The sequence below is a fragment of the Peromyscus californicus genome, unplaced genomic scaffold (assembly GCF_007827085.1).
Source record: "Peromyscus californicus insignis strain IS unplaced genomic scaffold, ASM782708v3 Scaffold_8__1_contigs__length_139910024, whole genome shotgun sequence".
NCBI classification, from domain to species: domain Eukaryota; kingdom Metazoa; phylum Chordata; class Mammalia; order Rodentia; family Cricetidae; genus Peromyscus; species Peromyscus californicus.
In genome coordinates this window covers 51,296,347-51,318,293 of record NW_026294606.1, presented here as the reverse complement: position 1 = coordinate 51,318,293, position 21,947 = coordinate 51,296,347, and the positions used below count along the sequence as shown (strand labels likewise).

The 21,947-nt window shown below is 39.5% G+C and overlaps 1 protein-coding gene across 17 annotated transcripts in view; it reads right to left on the bottom strand.

The window, feature by feature from the left end:
- Chrm3 (cholinergic receptor muscarinic 3) overlaps nucleotides 1-21,947 on the bottom strand; it is a 474,104-nt gene that overhangs the window by 336,999 nt on the left and 115,158 nt on the right. For 15 of the 17 annotated variants that reach the window (XR_008215740.1, XR_008215738.1, XR_008215739.1 and 12 more), the window contains exon 1: nucleotides 7,888-7,998. Coding sequence is in view for 2 of the 17 variants with exons in the window: in XM_052728161.1 (XP_052584121.1) it covers nucleotides 7,888-7,916 (29 nt within the window). In the remaining 15 variants the exon portion in view is untranslated. Of the gene's footprint in view, nucleotides 1-7,887; nucleotides 7,999-21,947 lie in introns of those variants that run through there. The other 2 variants (XM_052728161.1, XM_052728162.1) reach the window with 1 other exon arrangement.

The following is a 21,947-nucleotide window of genomic DNA, read 5'->3' as shown; positions in this document are numbered from 1 at the left end:
AGTAATATAAAAAATAAGCCACATAAAGATGGAAATCACACAGAGAGTCTGGATTATATTGTCTTTGGGATTTTTAACAGCAGAAAGACATTTGATTGTAAAGGCTACTAAGTTAAACCTATATGTATATTTTGAAGGTATCTTGACTTCAAAATTTTTGTCTGAGGATATGTTGTTTTGTAGAAGAGGTTCTGTTTTTGTTTCCACAGAAGATGAGAACTTGTAGATTGCTTCCAGGTTAATATGGTTTGATCAACCAAGACCCCCTGAAAGGTCTTCAATGAGAGCCATGGCCCAGATGATCCAAAATCCAAAATCAACTTCAAAGCAACTGGCTGAGATGATCCATCTTCACAGACTACAGCCAAGATTTAACCATAATTCTTAATTTTCTCAGGATCCCCAATCAGCAGGAAGTAGTATGTATGAAAAGCTACGCCCAAATTCCTAAAATATTGTTTATAAATGTTTATTTTTATTTGCTGTTGATTATAAATATGATCTCTTTCTAAAAAAGAAAAGGGGATAGTATAGATATGATAGGATAAAAGGGTGGATTATTGAATCTACTTTTAAAGAGCAACAATTTGTTTAAAATGTTTTACATTGCTATGATTTTAGTTTATTGACACAAATTTAAAGTTAATTTTGTTATACTGTATGTATATTTCTACTCTCGTTTAAGGTATTATGTTTGTGTAGCTCATTTGAAATTGTAATGCATAATTAAGAAATACAGATTATGCACTATAGACAGGTCCTGGTCCCACTGCCTGGGGGTCTCCCAAACAGTCCAAGCTAATCAACTGTCTCACTTATCCAGAGGGCCTGATCCAACTGGGTCTCCTCAGCTATTGGTTCATAGTTCATAGTTCATGTGTTTTCACTAGTTTGGTTATTTGTCCCTGTACTTTTTCCAATCACGGTCTCAACAATTCTCGCTCATACAATCCCTCCTCTTTCTCCCCAATTGGACTCCTGGAGCTCCACCTGGGGCCTGGCCGTGGATCTCTGCTGGCTGTTTGGAGCCTGGGGCCTATGCAGGGACACTTTGCTCAGCTTAGGTGAAGGGAGGGGGGACTGGACCTGCCTTGATTGAATCTACCAAGTTGAGCTGAATCTCCAGGGGAGTCCTTGCCCTGGAGGAGATGGGAATGGGGAGTGGGCTGGGGGGATGGGGGGCAGGAGGAGGGAGGACAGGGTACATATCCATGGCTGATATGTAAAATTAAATTAAATTATAAAAAAAAGAAATACAGATTAATAATTAGTCATCCATGATAATCAAACTTATAGTCATATTAGTTAAGTTTTATAGATATACATAGATATATTTCAATTAGGTAGGTAATCTTCAAACACTTCAAAAACCTACAGAATATGGCATTTAAAATGTTTCAAAAACTTAGACTTTCCTGGACAATGAGACATGTCTACTCCTGGCAACATTGATTTACTTCAAAGAGGAAGATGGGCATTGAAGACACTCTATATGGAGTTTATCTTCTTGGCAGACTGGCCATTTGGGCAAGAAACTGTTCTTGCCTGGATTGAGTGACAAAATATTGTATAGAGTGGACATGCAGGACCCACGGAAAAATGACCTCTAAATTTTGCCAAAACAAGGCGAGATGGTCCTTCAGTTTCCTGCTTCACAGAGGAGACTGCCAGATATTCTACAGGACACAGGGAGATGTGACTAAAATAACTCTAGACCTATAGGCTGAAGATGGATGCCCCAATGTTGCAGAGGAACTTTGGGTGACTGTCCAGGCAGCCAGCTGTCTCTATCATCCTAGATTTTTGGAAGTTGCTTACAATGCACTTCCCATTTACTTAGGTAATATTATATCCTTCTGGGGTCTTTGATGTAGTTGAAGACTAAATAGTTATAGTTATAATTCTCCTTGGTTATGATAAAAGATAAATTAAATATGAAACTTTAGACTTGCAAATATAGAATAGATGATGGAATATTTTCTTTAATTTTCCCAAATACAAATAGACTAGATGTTGTAACTATAATTCTTGCTTGATAACTGTTTGTTATATATAATTTTACTATATTAAAGCTAAAACCTTCCTTTTTGATTAGATAGAAAAGGGGAAGTGCTAGGAGATGCCTTTCTGTAAGCTGTGAATATATGTGGTTCCCATTGGTTAATAAATGAGCTGCTTTGTCCTATGGCAAGGCAGCTTAGAAGCAGGTGGGAAATCCAAGGAGAGAGACAGGAAAGAAGAAAGGCAGAGGCAGAGTGATGCCAGCCTGCTGCCCAAGGAGCAACATGCCAGCAGACCAGTAAAGTCACAGAACACAAGGTGATACATAGATTAATAGTTATGGGTTGAGTTAAACCATAAGAGCTAGCTAGCAAGAAGCCTGCCATAGGACATACAGTTTGTAAATAATATTAAGTCTCTGAGTGATTGTTTTATAAGCAGCTGTGGGACTGCCAGGCAGGACTGAAGAAAACTTTCAACTACAGGGTCTCATGTAGGCCAGGCTGACCTGGAACTGTCTATGTAGCTGAAGATGCCCTTGAACTCTTGATTCTTTTGCTTTTGCATCTCAACTGATAGGATTGTAGGTATAAACCATCAAGTCCAGCTGACTTAAACATTTTTAAGACACTTAAAATCTCTTGCTAAAATTAGTTGATGGGATATAAACCTGGGATATGTTGAAGGAGACTTTTTTATTTTCTTGATTATAAATGTTTAGATTTAGATTAATAATAATTTATAGATAATATCCATATCAAAGACTTTCCTAGAAATATTTGAACCATATCAAAGTTATTTCTGTTCAGTGTAAGGTCACAGCATGTTCACTGGCATCATGAATTTAATCAGTAAGTGCACATTGAAAGACATTGGGAAACAAGAATAATTAAGACAGAGGCTGACTTCAATAAGCCAACAGAGTAACAGAACAGATGATTTGTGTATCAATCACTGTAAAATAACGGAGCTTGATCTATAATAGAGGGATGGACACATCACAGAGAGGGAAACATAGGAGGGAAGAGCCAGGTTTAAGAGGAAGACTGAGAGAGTTTCCATAGATAAAAGTCTGTAAACGGAGTTTGCAAGATAGAACAGCAGTTTGATTGGTGTACCACATGTGTGGTCATGACAGGTACTACGTTAAAGTGCTTTTAAGTAGAATTCAGCAAAGAGGCAAAAAAGATTGACAGCCTACACTTGAGCTCCCCATATACCTTTCAGGGAATGCAGAGCTTGTCAGTTCTACTATCAGGAGGTTCATTTAGGCTGTCCTAGAACTGGCTATGAAATTGAGGGTGATCTTGAACTTCTGATCCTCCTGTTTCTACCTTCCAGGTAATCACATACCATGCTGGAGATTGAACCCAAGGAGTGACACATGCTAGGCAAGTATTCTACAGTCTGAGCCACATATCCAGCCACTTAGTAGGTTCTCACATTAAGAGACTCATCTTGCCTCTCCCATGATAACACTATGCCATCTTCCCTTTCCTCTCCCATGATAACACTATGCTTAATTATGTCTACATCTTTTCAACCAATTCTTTAAATCCTACTGACAAAGATTTTATTTACTTTCTGTCTCCAATTTACATTAGAGTTCAAAGTCTGAACGCCCCATGTCTTCACTGAGCTCTGTCCATTTCTACACTGAATGACACATTTCATTGATTTTTTTTGTGTGTGTTTTTAGAAATGCTTTTTTTTAAAAAAAAAAACAAGTATTAGATTGAAACCCAATTTAATCAATTTAATTTAAACAGAGGGAAACTTCTAAAGTCACAAATAAACTTTAGGGAAAACATCACAAATAGAATGGCCAATAAAACAGTAAAAATAAATAGGAAGGCACGAGACTCTATTTAATAAGGCTGGTATTCCAAACTAATGACCCCACTTATTCTTTTCCTTATAGCCTAATGTCTAATGAGGCAGTAAAATGTGAATGCTTTGAACACTAAGAGACAGTAAATGTGGAGAGGGACAGGGAGTAGGGAAAGTAGACCAATGATATCTCTTTACACGGTCCCTTCTTAGAGATAGTGAAGCAGTGGCCACATGCTATGGCCATGGTGCGTAGGACTACCCCCAGAGTCATTATTCTCAGCAGCTTCCTCCACAACCACCACAGCTCTCTTCATGGAAAACACTACTGAAAAAACAAACAAGAAGGACAGAGCACACACAGAAGCCACAGATAACCTCATGACCTGAATTAAAAGTCAGATGGAATTTACATGTGAAACTCTCTGGCTGCTAATGTGGGTGGATCCAGAGGTGACAAAACCAAACACTGTTTGGCTGTTTCAGGTGGTTTATAATTAACATGTGCGGGGGACAGGCCATGGCTTTCTGGCGTGAGTGAGAGTCTTCAGGTTGGCAACTGCTGAACTACAGACATGGACACAAAGCGTGGGTTCACGAGCTTGGCTCTGTTACCACCCTCGTTATCAGCACTTCCCACCTTGGGAACAAATCATGACTCATTTGGAAAATGCCACCCATTATGAACTACTGAATTTTATCCAATGCAAGCCCAGAGGACAATATTGGATGTTTGTTCATAACAAGACACATTTAATATCCGATGCTGAGTGTGTGATTAGGAAAGTGAAAGTTTAAGCCCTCTTTCCCCTTAGTTTTGTGATGTGGTCTACATTTTACCTCCTTTCTTCCCTTTTTCCTCTCCTGAAGAAGAAAATAAATGAACAATTTGAAGTGTGGTAACAACCCAAACTTAATAAAAAAGAAAACATGACTCTCCTGCTTACAACCTCTGATAGGCATACATCTATCACTCATCTGTCTTTCTGTATATCACTTTTCGTGTGTGTGTGTGTGTGTGTGTGTGTGTGTGTGTGTGTGTGTGTGTGTGTGTGTGATATGTGTACAGGCCAATGTTCCTCAACATATTTACAAAGGTCAGAGGACAACTTCTGGGAATCAGTTTTCTCCTTTCATTGTGTAGGTTTTTGGGAATGAACTCAGTTCCCTAGGTCTGGCCACAAGTGCCTTCACCCACTGAGTGATCACACCAGACCTTATCAGTCTTCTGACATACAGTTCTAAAATATAGTCCTGGCTAACCTGATAATCTCTATGTAATCTAGGCTGGCCTGGAAGTCCCTTTGCCTCAGCCTCCCTAATATGCTGGGGTTCCAGGCATGCACCACCATGCCTGGCTCAATTTTATTTTTTTTATATGTGATGGTATATTCAAGGTATGTTTGCAATTTGTAACTTGATTTATATTACTTGCTATCTTAAAAAGAATAAACAAAAACTCAATATGTAAGATGGATGAGATGGTGCAGCAGGTAAAGGTTCATACCAAGACTAAAGACTTGACCTTGATCTGTGGGACACACATGGTAGAAGGAGAAAACGGACTCCACTATGGGGACACTATGGTACTTGTGTTCCCATACTTATATAAATAATAAAATTTAAGATTTACACATCAAAGAAAAGAAATCATGTAATCCGTTACAGCTTTCTTAAAATCTCCTAAAAATAGTATATAGCAAGAACACTTTCAAAGTCAAGAGATCTGATTTCTACTTGAAAATCATACTATGTTATAATTTTTTATTATATCTTTAAAATTTCTAGTTAAGGCTGTAGCTGTGAGTATTCCTCAGAGGCTGGCTTAAGTCATCTTAACAAAAGCATCATGGAGTAGAATGCAATTATCTCCGTCTTATTTCTCAGAAATGGAGATATCAAAAGATTCAGTGATCATTCTAGGTTCTACAGTCAATGAGCACAGGACTTTGGAGCTTTCCGATCTTAGGGACTGCTCCCCTGATGATAATTCCATATTCCCCAAACACTGATCACTAAGCCCTCTCTAACAGGACCAGTGAACTACTTGCCTATTTATATTAACTTCTACAGTCCACACTGTGTGATAAGTTAAAGTGTCTTATTACCAGTTCCATTACACACACAGGAACACTAAAGGTTGGAGAGGCTAAATGCTTTCTCAGTCACAAGGTGAGCAACTTTGTTTGGCCACCCCCTCAAAGACACACAGTAATGGGGCTAAACGACCTCAGAGATTTTCCGTCAAGTGGCCATTTCTGAAAACATATACATATGAGTAACATTATACAAAGAGAGAAGATGGTATTTATATATATTTGGGAACACACACACAATACATGTACATAACAAAAATTAAAGAAAAAGAGGCCATGAGTTTGAAAGAGAGCAAGGAGTACAAAAGAGGGTTTGGAGGGAAGACAGGGAAGGGAAAATGATGTAATTATATCATAATCTCAAAAAAATTGAAAAAACTAAATCTTTGCTCTTTTGAGTGTTTTTCTCTGGCATTTTCTTGACATTGAAAAACTCATATTTTTATGTATTTTCTCATATGCATGAAATGAATATGGATCACAAATTGTGCCTTTAATAATGTATCTTTTAGGTGGGTAATATACAAAATATGAAGCTCTATTATTTTATTTTGGTTGTGAGCCTAGCCTTTAACGGCTGAGCCATCTCTCCAGCCCTTATTTTAAATATTTTAAAACATGGTGGTTACAACTCTTTCCCTCTCCCCACTTGTAAATTAGCAGCAAATAAAACTCATTTTGTTGTTTTGTTTCCTTCTTTCCTAGTTTTCTTTTCTTTTCTTTCTTTCTTTCTTTTTTTTTTTTTTTGAGATAGGATCTTATGTAGTCTCAGTTGGTCCTGAACTCACTACACAGCCTAGGATGACTTTGAATACATGGTTCTTCTGCCTCCACCTCCATAGTGCTGGGATTTCAGGCATGCCTTATGATGCCAGTCTAGGTAGTGCGGGGAATGGTACCCATGGCCTTGTTTATGGTAGGTAAGCACTCCACTATCTAAGCAACATCTCCTGCCCCTAAAACTTGAGTCTTACAGCTAAATCAAAATTTCATATTCATTCCTTCATTTGACTATCAGAGTAGTCTTAGGAATTTAGGTGAAGAAGAAATTATTATTTTATGATTCTTTCATTTTTCAGAGAAATTCAGAGCTTGGAGAATAGCAGACTAATTGGATGATAAATGAAGCCAAAACTACAATTATAGTCCTCAGAGTACAATTTCCCTCTTACAACACCGTAGATACAATCCACCAGTTATCAATAGGATGTGGGTGAGTAGAAGCACATGAATGTCTTGTTGGAATAAAATTAAACTACTTCAGAGTATTAAACTAGCTAAAAGGCAGACTTATCTCAGTTGTAGTTATATGGTAATAAAGAACCAGAAGATACTGAAATTTTCCAATGGCTTTTTATATTCAGTTAACAGAGCTAAATTTCCTAGCTTGAGGCTCTGTTGCTATGACAAAAGTTGACTAAAAGCAGTCTGAGAAAGGAAAGGGTTTATCTGGTTTATAAGTTATAGTCTATCATCTAGGGAATCCAAGGAAAGAACTCAAGGCAGGAATCTTGAGGCAGGAACTGAAGCAGAGACCATGGAGGAATGCTGTCCACTGGATTGCTAGCTTTTTTATACAGCCTAAGTCTGCCTGCCTAGGAATGGTACCACCCACAGTGGGCTGAACCCTCGGACATCATATTAATCATAAAAATATCCCACGGATATGCCCATAGGCCAATGTGATGGAGGCAGTTCCTCAATTGAGCTTTTCATCTCCCCAGATGTGTCAGGTTGACAACCAAGATCAGCTATCACAGCACCCTACTGATTTATTCATATTTAATGCAGGTGTAGTTTAGGGTATGCCTTCATCTTACAATGGATTGAAACTGAGAGACTAATTACAATCACATTTCATACTATCAACCTGCTGGACAATTTTCATTATAAATTTATACTTTAAAAACAGATCTCAATTACATAATCACATAAATAAAGCTGAATAAAAAATACCTACAAGTGGAGAGCCTTTCTGTTGTGTATCATGATGGGAAAGGATATGGTTCACTCAATCCACAGTCCACTGAGCAATTCAGAACTGAAGTGAACGCCATCACCAGTCGTATCTAAATAGACACAAAAAAAAACCAATTACAAAATCAGTCAACAAGCACCAGTAATATAATTTTCACAAGAGTGTCTTTTCAAGCTGCATCATAATAGTAGTAATAGATGTTTGACCAAAAAAAAGTCACAGGAAGGACATTCTTTTACATACCTCTGTTTTGCCCACAGTGTGAAGTATAGCCATGAGAACATACTGCTTATTTAGTAAGTGTAAAGTATGACTAAGAAATAAATTTAGTTCAATGCTAAGTATGATCAAGAAATGTTGTAGTAGAAAATTGCTACAATGTTTCTGGGAAGACATAAATTTATCAGTAAGAAACAAATTGAACAAAAAGCAAACCTATCCTCTGATAAGGATTTGGTATGTCCTGAGAATTATGCTAATTCCTATATATGATATTTCGTTTAGTCTTGATAACAAAACTTCAGCGTGGCTCACCATCTTGTTTTACAAATCCCATGGGTTGGATTCCACACCATTTAGAGCATGCAAAGCACATTTAATCCTATACTTGCTTGTATTCCATGGTCAGGTAGCACAAGTGACAGATGTTAAGAATATCACACATGATGAAGTAAATGACTCTTGTTTGCCCCTGTGGCTCTCGAAAATGTTCTAGTTCTTGCTGTTTCTCAATATAGATGTAAAAAAAATCGCTCACTTCAGGATAATGCCTGGTATGTGCAAATATTTGCTGAGTGAATAAAAAGAATGTGTGGTACCCACAACCTCAGGCACTAGCGTGTAATTGTCAGGATCTGAATTCACACGTTTGTCTGTCTTGTGATTTACTGGCCAATATTATCTTCTTGTTTGAACACATTCCCAAGAAGTAAAAAATAGAATGAAGTATTTGAAAAATCATTTGAATGAAATTCAAATATGTTATTTAACAATTCCATGTTAGTTGTTTAAATTAGTTTAATTAGAAAATCTCTTCAAAGACTGACATGTTTAAATAATGAAATTTTACCAAGAGAAAACAATACTCTTGCTCTAGATTAGACACTAGCTTGGTAATTGACTGAGACACCTTTCCTCATCCTGGGATGCCCAGGGGAAGGGTTGCAGAAATGCAAGGAAATTGAAATTATCACAGTGTATAGGACTTCTATAGGTAATCAAGAGCTGGGAAATTGGGAGCTAGGAACAATTATTCTGGAATGTAGGGAAACAGCTGGCTTGGAGGCTCCAATGATTCACCCTTGAGAAAAGCAGCTCGGTGCTGTGTGGTTCAGAGCAGGAGAGCATGAAGCTCACTGCCTGCTTCTGTACAGCCTGTGAATTAAGAATGATTTTACATCTTTAAACAAGTCATAAGAATTGCATAAGTTTAGGTTGGGAATTTAGCTCAGTGGTAGAGTGCTTGACTAGTAAGCACAAGGTCCTGGGTTCAATTCTCAGCTCAGAAAAAAAAAAAAGAATTGCATAAGTTGTTTTATTTCAAATAACAGGCTCTATGAAGTTTTATTGGGACATGGACACAGATGTTTAGATGTTTATTCACATAAAGACTCTGGTTTCATTTATACTTCCATGAGAGATCTGAGCCTTTGTGAAATATAATCTGCCTTGCTAGTCTAAACTATCCATTCAGACATCGTTTGGTACCATCAGGGAATTTCCCCAATCCCCAAATGCTCAAGTGGGTTGAAAGAGTTTCTATCCATATGACTTTACCTAAGGGCAAAGAGTGGACCATAACAAGGATGCCTAGATAAGAGAAAAGAAAGCTGGAAGTGAGAATGCACCAAATGGGTGTGCTACACAGCCGACTATGGATGCGGGCTTCTGTGCAAATGTGTCTTTCCAGTTAAAAGGCATCAAAAAGGTTATAATCAGAGCACTGGCTTTGTGCTCTCAGCAAAATGAGAGAAACTGAAAACTAGATGCCAAAGATTCATCTTCCCTCACAGAAGTGAATTAAGCACAGATAATTGGGAAGATGACCAAATGGCTCCCTATCCAATAATAAATTGGAGCAAAGGAAATCTGGGTTTCAGAGGGAAAATTTTGACCCTGAACAATATTTCTAGCATATTTTTATTTTAGGGTCTTGAATAACTGACTTCATTGCCAAAGTCAACTTCTATCACTTCTAGAACAGGGTTGTTGTCAGAGCTTCTAAAACGAGTGTGCAGGGAACAACAGTGTGCTTTGTTCTGTGTGATCACCAGCTCTGCTCCTTTGGCTCTGGCTCCATTCCACTCTCTCCCTTTCTGTTGCTACTGTTAATGCATCTGCTTTGCCTGCTACAGGTGACTGGATTTAATTGTCCAATGTACAGACCTCTCCTGTGCCCCATTCCTAGCTTTTACCTTGTGTCTTCTCTGAGTAGACTACAACTTTTAGCTTTGGGCTTTCTCTAGATAACTGGTAAAATTTCAGTCATTTGACAAAAACCCACTTCATTCAAAATTCTGATCCAGAAGCTATAAATATTTTGATACACTATTTGGTACATAAATCATTACTATAATTAATATCATATCATTTTATGTCATATAGTATTTTGTTTACGTGGGAGTTCAGGAGGTGGCATAGTCAGTACTTGCCTTAAAAGCACGGAGACCTCAGTTAGATCAAGAGTCTGTTAAAATCCAGGTGTGGCGGTGTGCAATTGTAATCACAACAGTGGGGAAGCAAATAAGGCAGGATTTCTGGGGTTCACTGAACAGCCTGCTCAGTAAATTCCAGGCTAGTGAGAAACTCTGCCAAGATAGATAGATAGATAGATAGATAGATAGATAGATAGATAGACAGACAGACAGAGACAGATAGAGATAGACAGACGGAGAGGGAGAGAAAGACAGAGAGGAAGAAGGAGAGGGAGGGAGAGGGAAGGAGAGAGGGAGGAAAGGGAAAGAGAGGGGAGAAGGTTGAGAGAGAGAGAGAGAGAGAGAGAGAGAGAGAGAGAGAGAGAGAGAGAGAGAGAGAGCACATACACCCATTGCATGCTAATAGGACAACTTGTAGGAGTCAGGTTCTCTCCTTCCCATGTGGAGCCTAAAGTCATCAGCCTTGGCAAGCACCTTTACCTACTGAGTCATCTCACAGGCACAGTATACGGAATTCTGTAGTCTAGACATTTCCTGACAACAAACTAAACTTGTTCTCACTTTTACTCTAAGCTGCTTTTCACAGGTAATTTTCTGGGTAAACAACAACCTGAAGCTGTTGTTAAAATTTTTTATTAGTTTTTTGAGAGTCTTGATCATATTCACTATCCCTTTGCCTACTTTTCCCAGATCCAGTCTCCACCATTATCCACACAACTTTGTGTTCTTTTTGTTTCATTTTCAAAACCCAACAAGACCAATTAGTGCCGTCCAAATATTCTTGGATGTGTGATCTTCCACTGGAATGTGGGGGGCATTAACAACAAAAGGGAGAGAGTTATCACTGTGTAATCTAAACTGCTCAACTTATATGATGGCTTAATACTATAATAAACATGGAAGATATGTTGGCATGATGTGTATAAAAGCACAGAATATGAACTATTAATGCAGTCTTTGGCTAGTAGATTAGTGGGAAGATGGTGTGGTGGTAGATAAGCTGTTATGAGTTCCTTGGTTTCTCTGAGAGAATGAAAATCTGATGGTTCTCAAATGCACACTTAAAAGAAGATAATGTTTATAAACTTCTAAAATAAATAGTAACATCCCAGACCCTCAGGATGGCTTCTCATTTCTTCTCAGAGCATGATCAGCCTTAGGGAGAGCTGTTTATTAGTCTATTTTACCAACCATAATGGAAACATTTAGAGAAAGATTTAGAGAACTACTGAAGTGAAATTTTATTTGAAATGTAGTCATTTAAACCACCTACTTTACTTAAAATAGACGCAGTTCACCTTACAGCTTCCCACTCAGCATAAGTAATTAACACATTATGAAGCTTACTTCCTGCAAGCAAAGGTTGAATTATGCCAACATTTTCCATGTCATTCAGGTTTCTCTGACTGTAACAAATGCCTGAGATAAAGAAGTGATGGAGAAAAATAAGGTTTATCCTGGCTCACGGTTTTGTGGTGTCAACCAATAATCACTTTTCCTTGCTGCTTTTGGGCCTATCATGGTGCAAGAAAAGAAAAATATGGTATGGCAGAGAAAATCTGCTTGTGTGGTCAAGTAAAAAAGAGAAAGAGAAAGAGACTGAGGTCTTGCTGTCCTATTCAAGGGTGTGCCCTCAGTGACTCCACTTCTTCTGGGTCCTGCTTCTGAAAGGCTCTAGCATCCCACAGTAGTGTGAGGCTTCAGAACAAGTCTTCAGCACCTGGGCCTGTACGGGACACTTACACTCCAAACTTCACATTATGGCTCTAATATGGTAAGTCCCCCACAATCTCACGTGTCTGTGACATTCAGTCCTCAGCTTGTGGTGCAACTGGAGGAGTTGGCAGGAGGAGGATCCTGGGTTGGACCCTTGAGGGTTATACTTTGGCTGTTTCTGTCTGGAGTTGTCTTTGTTCTCTGATTGGTTGAGATGTCAGCAACCAAGCTATAAGCTGCCACTGTTCTGAATAGGAGCTGGTTTTGTCCTCCCCTCATGCCTTCTCTGCTAGGGCAGGCTGTGCCCTCTAAACCATGAACCAAAATAAATCCTTCCTCCCTGAAGTCACTTCTGTCACGTGTTCAGTCACACCAGCAAGGAAGGCAGCTAACACACCGCCCTGTATTTTATCAAGATAAAAATGCCAACGTGATGGCCTGGTAGTGATACTGCAACCAGTAAAACACTTGCCTTGTAAACATGAGGCCCCAAGTTGCCCACATAAAAGGACGGGCATGCGGGTACTCAATTCTAATGACAGAGCTCTGTAAGTGGAGACAGGTAAATCCCTGGGGCTCGACAATGACACTCGCAGTAGACTGTTAGTGTCCACACTCATATACACCTGTGTGCCCACACACATGAACATGTGCACCAGCACACACATGAACACATTAACAAAATTTCAACATACTAAAAGGACATTGAAGTTCCTCCTGAAAGGGGGCAAGGATATTTGACCAGAGAAGCACCATGACCAGAGAGACACAGAAGGTCAACCTTCTAGAGGGCATCTCACTTAGCACTCATCCAGAACTTCAGATGTTCATTTGAGGAATTTCTAACCCACCTCCTGGCACTATGCATGAGGAAACTGATTCTTCCCTTATTCTTATCACACTTTCACAGAACAAAGGCACAGCAAACTGATAGAAGTCTATATAATCAAAAGCACCATGTCACAAAGAAAACACCAAAAGTGACCTGGACTGTGTGACTAGGGAAATGGATCATTGGGGGAATGGAACATACTCCTTGTTTGGGAGGGGTTGGCTCTTCCTCTCAGGATTACCTGTGCCCAGAGTCTCACACTTGATAGATCACCAGTTTAAGCACGTCTAGGACTTAGGAAGCCAGGGAAAATGGTAATTCATGACACATAAAATGCTAGTTGGAGCTGGATTTTCTTATATAGAAAATTATATGAAAGTTATATTTTCCCTCTCTTTATTATGATTTTAAAAGCATGTTTCATTAGAGATAATTATTGCAGTTCTTTCCTTCCACCATGTGGATTATGGAGATCGAACTGGAGTCATCAGACTTGTCAGCAATCAATTTTACCCACTGAGCCATCCTGCTGGCTTTTGAAATAAGTATTTTGGTACCTTGCCTGGATGGCCCTGGTGCCTAGATAGGAAATAATAAATGAAAGTGAAAGGTAAGTTGCATGAGAATAATCCAGGCATAATAAAAGTAGGAGGTGTTTCCAAGATTGTTTAAAATTGCCTCTGGGTAAGGTTATGGGTGTGTTTACATTTGTAATGACACAGCTGTCACTTCGCGCTTGTATTTATTGACTATTAAACTTTAAAAGATCAACCATACTGAAAATGAACTTCTATGTATGCTGCTTTCTCTGGACTGGTGTTCCAGTGGCTATATTCTATGGAATTGAAATATGGACAGTTAAATTAACTGGAGAAAAATCAGTGGGCTTTTTCAGATATAACTTACAAAATAGAGCATCTCTGTAGTCTATTTGAGTTTTACATCCAGTTCCAACATTATCTAATTGGGTTGAAACATCCATTTGGCAGGCAGAGGACAAAGGGCTCTCTTCCACACATCAGAGCTGTCGAGGTGGTACAGCAGTGGTCAAGCCCTTTCGTTAAGGGGTGAGGAGGAGTTTAGCTAATGTAGAAAAGAGGTCAGAAGTTTGAGCAAAGGGCCAGCAAAGGGAACAGAGGAAGTGGCTTCCGGAGCATTTGCCTTGGGGTAGAGGAAAGGATTAAAAGTCGCTTTCAGACTGAGACTTATCATATTCATTAATTGCATTGAGGATAGGAACTATGTAAATTAAAGGAAAAGATGCTTGGGAAACCTCCCTGAAAGGCTTGGCTAAAAGCTCATTATTCTAACCACATGCTTCTGCTTTTCCTTTCCTTCTTTCTCTTTCTTCTGCCTCTCCCCGACTCCTCCACCCCTTCACTCTGTTCCCATTCCTTCTGCTAAGCAAGAACATTGTTACAGTTAATGCTGCTCACATGCTTGCCCATGCCCAGAACTTGGGTGAATCCTTTATATGTACATGGCTCTTATTCTCACAATATTTTAGTATCTTTAGGATTATCTGTATTTCACAGAAACTGGGGTTCACAGTCATCTAGTCACTGAGTAGATCAAGACTAGAATACACACGATTCTTTGTTTTGAAATAAAATAATAATCCAAAGGAGAACTACACATATAACTGAAGAAGTCAGTTCAACACATTTAGCATGTGAGGTATTAGACTGGGAGAGTCTGGAACTTGGGAGTGCAATTAAATCATCCACCAGAACAAATTTCCTATCAGGTAAATGTTCCTCAGTCTGTCAGTGGTAAAGGCCAAGTCACCCATGGTGTAAACTGAGGCTCTTCCATATATTGGTAATATTGGTCAAATAATTAAACTCAGTATGCTCCTTCAGGAATAATTTATGTATGGAAACAGTCTTTTTGGTATGAGGTTTGATGGGATCTTATTAATAAACACAGAGGTATAAAATATAAAATCAAAATATAAAACAACCCCACAACCCTAGAAAGTTACCCATGTTCTTTCCTGTCGACTCTCTACCACTACCAGAGCCCAAACAAATGATTTCTGTACTTGCATATTTTTCCAAAATGCCATGAAAACATACAGATTGAACCCTTTTCTGTCAGGTTCATCTTACTCAATGTATGAAAATGAGATTACCACAAGCTATTGAAAGAGTTTTATCTCCAAATTCTCCATCCTTTGGTTTACATTCCCCCCCAATGCAATATTACATGGCTTTAACTGGTGCATTTTATGTTAGGTTCTAAAATCAAGAAACACAAGGCCTATTTTATTCTATACAACTAGTTGATTATTCTGCATGTTGTAAATTCCCTTGTACTTTTTTCAACCTGTCTGCTAATTTATAGAAAATTCTTCTAAAAATCTTCTTTAAACTCGGGAGGCAGAGCCAGGCGGATCTCTGTGAGTTCAAGGCCAGCCTGGTCTCCAAAGCGAGTTCCAGGAAAGGCACAAAGCTACACAGAGAAACCCTGTCTCGAAAAACCAAAAAAAAAAAATCTTCTTTAAAAAATCTCCTACCCCATATATACATAATTAAATTTTTGAAAATAAGCTAAGGTCCTTTAAAGAAAAGGTTGAAGTAAAGTGTTGAAGTCAGTTTTGACCCTTTGTATGTCGACATCTGCAGACAGGTGCATTCTAGTGATGAATGATGAGTAGCTAGAGATATAAAAAGATATAATTACCCAAGCAAAGTCACAGATAATTATTGATATATGAAACACATGAGTTACATCACTTACAATAAAAGACCTAGAATTTCATATTTCCCCTTTTCTGAATTTGTAGGTAACTGGAAGCCATTCATCACAGGGCATGCTGCAGTCTGGTGAATCGCCTTTTTAGGCAAAGCAAGACTTACATATATTTCCCAGTAATGATTTTTTTTTCTGGAAAGGCAGTCTTTGCCAAACCCTTCCATCAGATACTAGAAAAAGACATCATCGAGTTCAGAAGTGAATGGGAGGTGATGAGGGGGTGGAACAAGTATAGATTTTTTCCCCTGAAGCCTGAATCAGCGGAGGAATAGCCAAGTTGGATTCTTCCAGAAAAAAGTATTTGACTTTGCCTCTATTTCAAATTAAATTAATGCTCTTTTATTTTTCTCCTTCACCTCTGCTGCACTAGGATCTGCGGGTTCTCCTTGTAATGAAGGTTAGTAGGCATACTGTCAGTCATGCTTTGGCATTTGCTGTCATTAGATCACTGATATCTATAGGAAGGTACCTCATTTATCCTGCAATTATCATGTCCCAAGCCTTCAAACAGATGGTCGGCCAAAAGTCAGGATGAACAGAACCCACTCAGGGAAGTGTTCTTCCTTGTTGAGGAAGCACGGCAGGTGACTTACAGGTTTCTCTGAGAGCCTGGCTCTTACAGAGCTGCAGGAATCAGGGCCCATCACACAGAGGGCTATCTGTGGTCAATGAGCCAGCAGCATGGGCAGTAGTGACTTACCATAGTCTCAGTGAGGAGCCCCCAACTGGATCAGGCTCTCTGGATAAGTGAGACAGTTGATTAGCTTGATCTGTTGGGGAGGCATCCAGGCAGTGGGACCGGGTCCTGTACTCAGTGCATGAGTTGGCTGTTTGAAACCTGGGGCTTATACAGGGACACTTGGCTCAGCCTGGGAGGAGGGGACTGGACCTACCTGGACTGAATCTACCAGGTTGAACTCAATCCTCAGGGGAGTCTTTGCCCTGGAGGAGATGGGAATGGGGGGTGTGCTGGGAGGAAGGCGGGGCGGGGGGGGGGGGGGAGGCGGGAGGGGGGAGAACAAGGGAATCTGTGGCTGATATGTGAAATGAAATGAAATTAAATTATAAAATAAAAAAAAACCAGTCATGCTAAAATGTCTGCCTGTGTCCTGAACGGAGCTATTGCGTTTCTAAAAGTAAATAACAACAGAGGATGACATTTATTAAAGAACCTCTACATCAATCACTTTTATACTTAAGCCCCATTTCAGGCTTATGTGGGGCTTCTCTTTTGGAATGGAGGAGTTGAGCAACATGCATGAGCTCACAGGCTTCCATTCTGGGCTAAGCACTTGGCAAAACCTAGAAATACAAATTGCAGATCATCATGCCCACCCTCCTACAAAGCAATCTTCTAGCAGGAGAAAATATTTTTAAAAGTTTGAGAACATGACTAGGAAGCTTCTTCCCTGCTGGCTAGCTTTCATAGTACCAGAAGGTGCTAGGCAGGCTGCTCAGGGAGAAAAGTCAGCAACCCTGCAAGCTACAATAATAACATGCATGGCAAGATATGCCGTGAAGGCAATAATGGCCCAAATGTTTTGAGAATAATGAGCCACATTCTGTTTGAATTTAAGGTCTGCTCCATAGGAGGAAAAACACATGTCTGGTATTGTAAATCTGGCCAAGAACCCAGAGCTGGGAAGTTCACAGTCCTGAGAAGTGAACCTACAATGACACAAGCTTTAGTACAGTAAGATGAAATAGAATGGCATAGTTAACATTTTTCAAATTCTTACACTGTAATATGAAGTTCAGTACCTTGTATTCTGTCTTAGTTATTTTTCTATTGCTATGATAATGAACATGACCAATGCAACTTATAAGAGTAAGTGCTTAATTTGGGGCTCATAATTCCAGAGGATTAGAGTCCATGACCATCATGGCAGGGAGCATTGCAGCAGACAGGCAAGCACAGTTCTGGAGCAGTAGCTGAGAGTTTATATCTTAAGACAGTATCAGGAGGCAAGGAGAGCTAACTGGGAATGGCATAGGTTTTTGAAACCTCAAAGCTCCCCCCTCCCCCGCCCAGTAACACACCTCCTCCAACACCTCCTAATCCTTCTCTAACAGTTCCACAAACTGAGTACCAAGTATTCACACATATGAGCCTATGGAACCATTGTCATTCAAACCACCACAAATGAATTATATTCTTTCATACTCATAAGCTTTCAAGATGGTTTCGTTGACTGTCATCCTTTGTGTAGATGGGAAAACTGAGGCTAAGCGAGGTTAATTAAAGCCCCAGTAGTTGCTAGCTAGTAAGTGATGAATCTGTAATGGAGTATTGACCAAGGACTTTAAAAACACAGAGGACAGACAAATTAACAGACACAGGAGCTTAGTCCAAGCTTCCCAGAGAATTGTTTGACATTTGAACAGAGTCTAAAAATTGAAGATGACAGTTCATCTTAAAGTAGAGAGCAAACACCCTAGACTTCAAGAGTAATACTTGGCAAGACACCCAATTGTCTTAGATTGTCAGTAATCTATGTGCCAGTGGTGGTTAAGGAAAAGGCTGGTGAAGATACAGTGAATGGAAAAATGGGAAGATACAAATGAATGTTGGTCCTACATTTATATTTAAAGCATTCCTTTAAAAAAAATCTGGTCTCCACAACTCTGTTTATTTTTTCAAACGTAAATTAACCCATTTATTAGAGCATGGGCAGGTCTCAAACGGTATGCTTCTACTGGTCTTTTAGTTCCTTCAGTCTTCTGATGGCAGACTTCACTGTGACAGCTGAAGTCATGTTGTAGGTCCAGACTCCACCAGCCACTGTTTTCATGCAGGAACCACAGTGCCAGATGCCAACGGCCCGTCTCTTCATCTTGGTCTTGCCCCAGAAGGAGCAGGTGTATTTGGCGTGTTGGCTGATTTCAATTTTCTTCACCATTTTCTGGAGGGAGGCACCATAGCGGGTCCCGTATTTCCCCCTCCGTGGTCTCCACAACTCTTGTTCAACAGCTTAGGTTTTGAAAATTCAACATTCTAGGTTTGGATCTTCTAGTTTTTCATTTATTAACTATGTTACCTTGGTGAGCAAACTTTATCCAACTGAGTGTTTTTTGTTTGTTTGTTTGTTTTTTTTTCATCTGAGAAACCAGGATAAATACACTAACTCTTCTGTTGGTTGTTAGCATGAAATAAACTTGCATTCATAAAAGACTCACTATGGTTTGTAGATGTCAAAGTAAGCTAGTGAAAATCATTTTCACCACTGTGGTTGTCACAGTGGATGAGGCAGACTTGGTTTACAGTTGGTGGCAAAGAAAATGTAACAAAGAAAACGAAGTCTAATAAATAACAGAGTCAGTCCCTGGTACAAGAATTAGTTTCATCCAATACAGGAGCACACACTTGCATTTAACAGCATCAAAGACCCAATCATGGTATTGAAAAGCTTTTATTGACTGAAGGTAGAGGGGACATCACATTAGCTAGGGGCCTCTAGAAAGTACTCATACCAGGCCAGCCCTCATATTCAATGGGGTTACATCCAGTGGGCAGGCGTACCATTATGCCTAGTTAAAGCACTTGAATAAAGAAAAGTTATTGTTTATATTAATATTAAAACCCAGTGATTTGCATGTGGTTCCTTAACCAGATTTTGTAGGTTTAGAAGCAAAATTCAGCTGTACAGGACTGGACAAAAGAACCCTATTAGGAGGAGATGTGAATCAGTTAATTACAGGGTAACTTAGATCAGCAGCTCTTCCTTAGGGACTATTTGAACATAGAAAAGATAGGCTGGTTTTGAGGAAGTTTGGCAACTTAACTTAATTTCAACTTCTTCTTATGTTGGAAAAAAGACCATGACTCTTTTCAATCCACTTCAAACCCAGATAAGACTCCAAGTAAGTTCAGATGAGGGTTCCCAACCTGTCTGCCAATGGAGTCTCCTGAGAGGCTTTAAGACCCCTTAAGTCAAAGCCCAGGGACTCAGCTGAAATTGGCCTGTCCTGAGCTTCAAGGGCTTCTACAATATCCTAAAGGGAGGGGTAGGGGTAGATAGGATCAAAATATACTGTTTACATGTATGAAATTATAAAATGATAGAAGAAATCAGGAAAAAAAGTCCTTGGGATGATGGAAGCAAACAGCCAAGATATAGAAGCACTGGGATGGGCATAATGATGTGGGCAGTATTCTTGCTTCTGACTCACTACCTGAAGGCCTCAGGGAAAAACCTTTACAATAACAATTTTCTTAAACACATTCATATAGTTTTAGTGTGTACTTCATGAGGCTTGAGAATGGACTTGGCCACAACTCACTGAACACTCTATCAATATGTTCAAAGTCTCCCAGTCTTAGGAGAGGCAGAGCAATTTTTACAGTGTGGGGGTTCAAGTTCTGTAAAAGGGAGGATGGCCTCCTTATATCAAATGCCAGATTGCAGGAATGCACAATGGCAGGGATCTGTCTTGTGGAGGAGATAAATATAGAAGCTGTCAGTAAAATTGGTATTTATTTTGAAAACCACAGAAGGCTTGTTTCTAAAAGGGGAGAGTGAGAGAAGGAGGAGGATAATATGAGAAGTTAGTATGCATGTATAATATATAAAATGTAGTCCTTAAATCTCTAGGAATCTAGAGTGAACACAAAAATGGGCATACTGGGTTTTCAAAGGGATAACAGGTGAGACACAGGTTCAGTAGTTTGGATGGATTTAAGACAGTGTTTATCATATTTCTATTCAAAACAGCTAAGTTATAGAACCAACCTAAGGTGTCCAACAACAGAATAATAGACCAGAAAATGTGCTATATATAAAGAATGGATATTTTTCATCCATAAAGAGAAATGAAGTTGTGGCATTTACAGGAAATAGATGCTGTGGATATCGCTCTATATAAATAAAGCACTGACTGGCCAGTAATGAGGCAGGAAGTATAGGCAGGACAAGGAGAGAGGAGAATTGAGGAAGGAGGAAGAAAAGAGGGACCGGCTGGAGCAGCCGCCAGGACAAGGAAGATGTAAAGTACCGGTAAGCCACAAGCCATGTGGCAAAGTAAAGATTAATAGAAATGGGCTAAATATAAGAGTGAAAGCTAGACAATGATAGGCCTGAGCTAATGGCCAAGCAGTTTAAATAATGTAAGAGTCTGTGTGTTTATTTTATAAGTGGGCTCCGGGACTGGCGGGACTTGGTGGCGGGAGCTGGAGAGAAATTCTCCAGCTACAAATGGATGCAACTGGAGATAACCAATAAGCAAACTAAGCCATCTCAGCAAGACAAATATTTCCTTTGATTTGTGGTCCCTGGTTCTTGTACACAGACATAAAATCAGATAGGCATATTTGGTGTAAAAGTAGAAGTGACATTGTGCTGTTGGATGGTCTTTCTGTATGCTGTGAAAATGTGTTGCTACCACTGGTTGATAAAGAAGCTGCTTTGGCCAATGGTAAAACAGGTTATAGCCAGGTGGGAAATCCAAGAGAGATACAGGGAGAAGAAGGTGGTGTCCAGAGAGACACTTTGAGCCACTAGGGGAAAAAGATGTAATGGGACACAAGTAAAGCCACAAGACATGTGGCGATACATAGATTAATAGAAATGGGTAAATTTAAGATGAAAGCTAGTTAATAATAAGCCTGAGCCATAGACCATAAGTTTGTAATTAATATAAGCCTCTGTGTGTTTATTTGGGACTGAGTGGCTGCAGGACACAGGAAAACTCCCGGCTACAACACTGTCTAGTGGAACAATGTGGACTAATGAGAATGAGGAAGGGGTAAAAGAGAGGGTGGGGAGATATGGAAGTGGATATGCTCATGCACATTTATATGTATAGGCAAGATGGCTCAGTGGATAAAGGTGTTTGCTGATAGGCCTGGTAACCAGAGTTCTATCCCCAGGACCCACATGATGGAAAGAGAGAATTGACTCGGGCAAGCTGTCTTCTGCATGCGTGCATGTGAGCACATGCACGCACACACACACAAGCACAAATACACACACACACACACACACACACACACTCTAAATAAAATGTAAAAAAAAATAACAACAAATCAACAAAAAGTCATATAATCTGGTATAAATTTGAAAGAAAGTCAAGGGCTGGGCATCTTG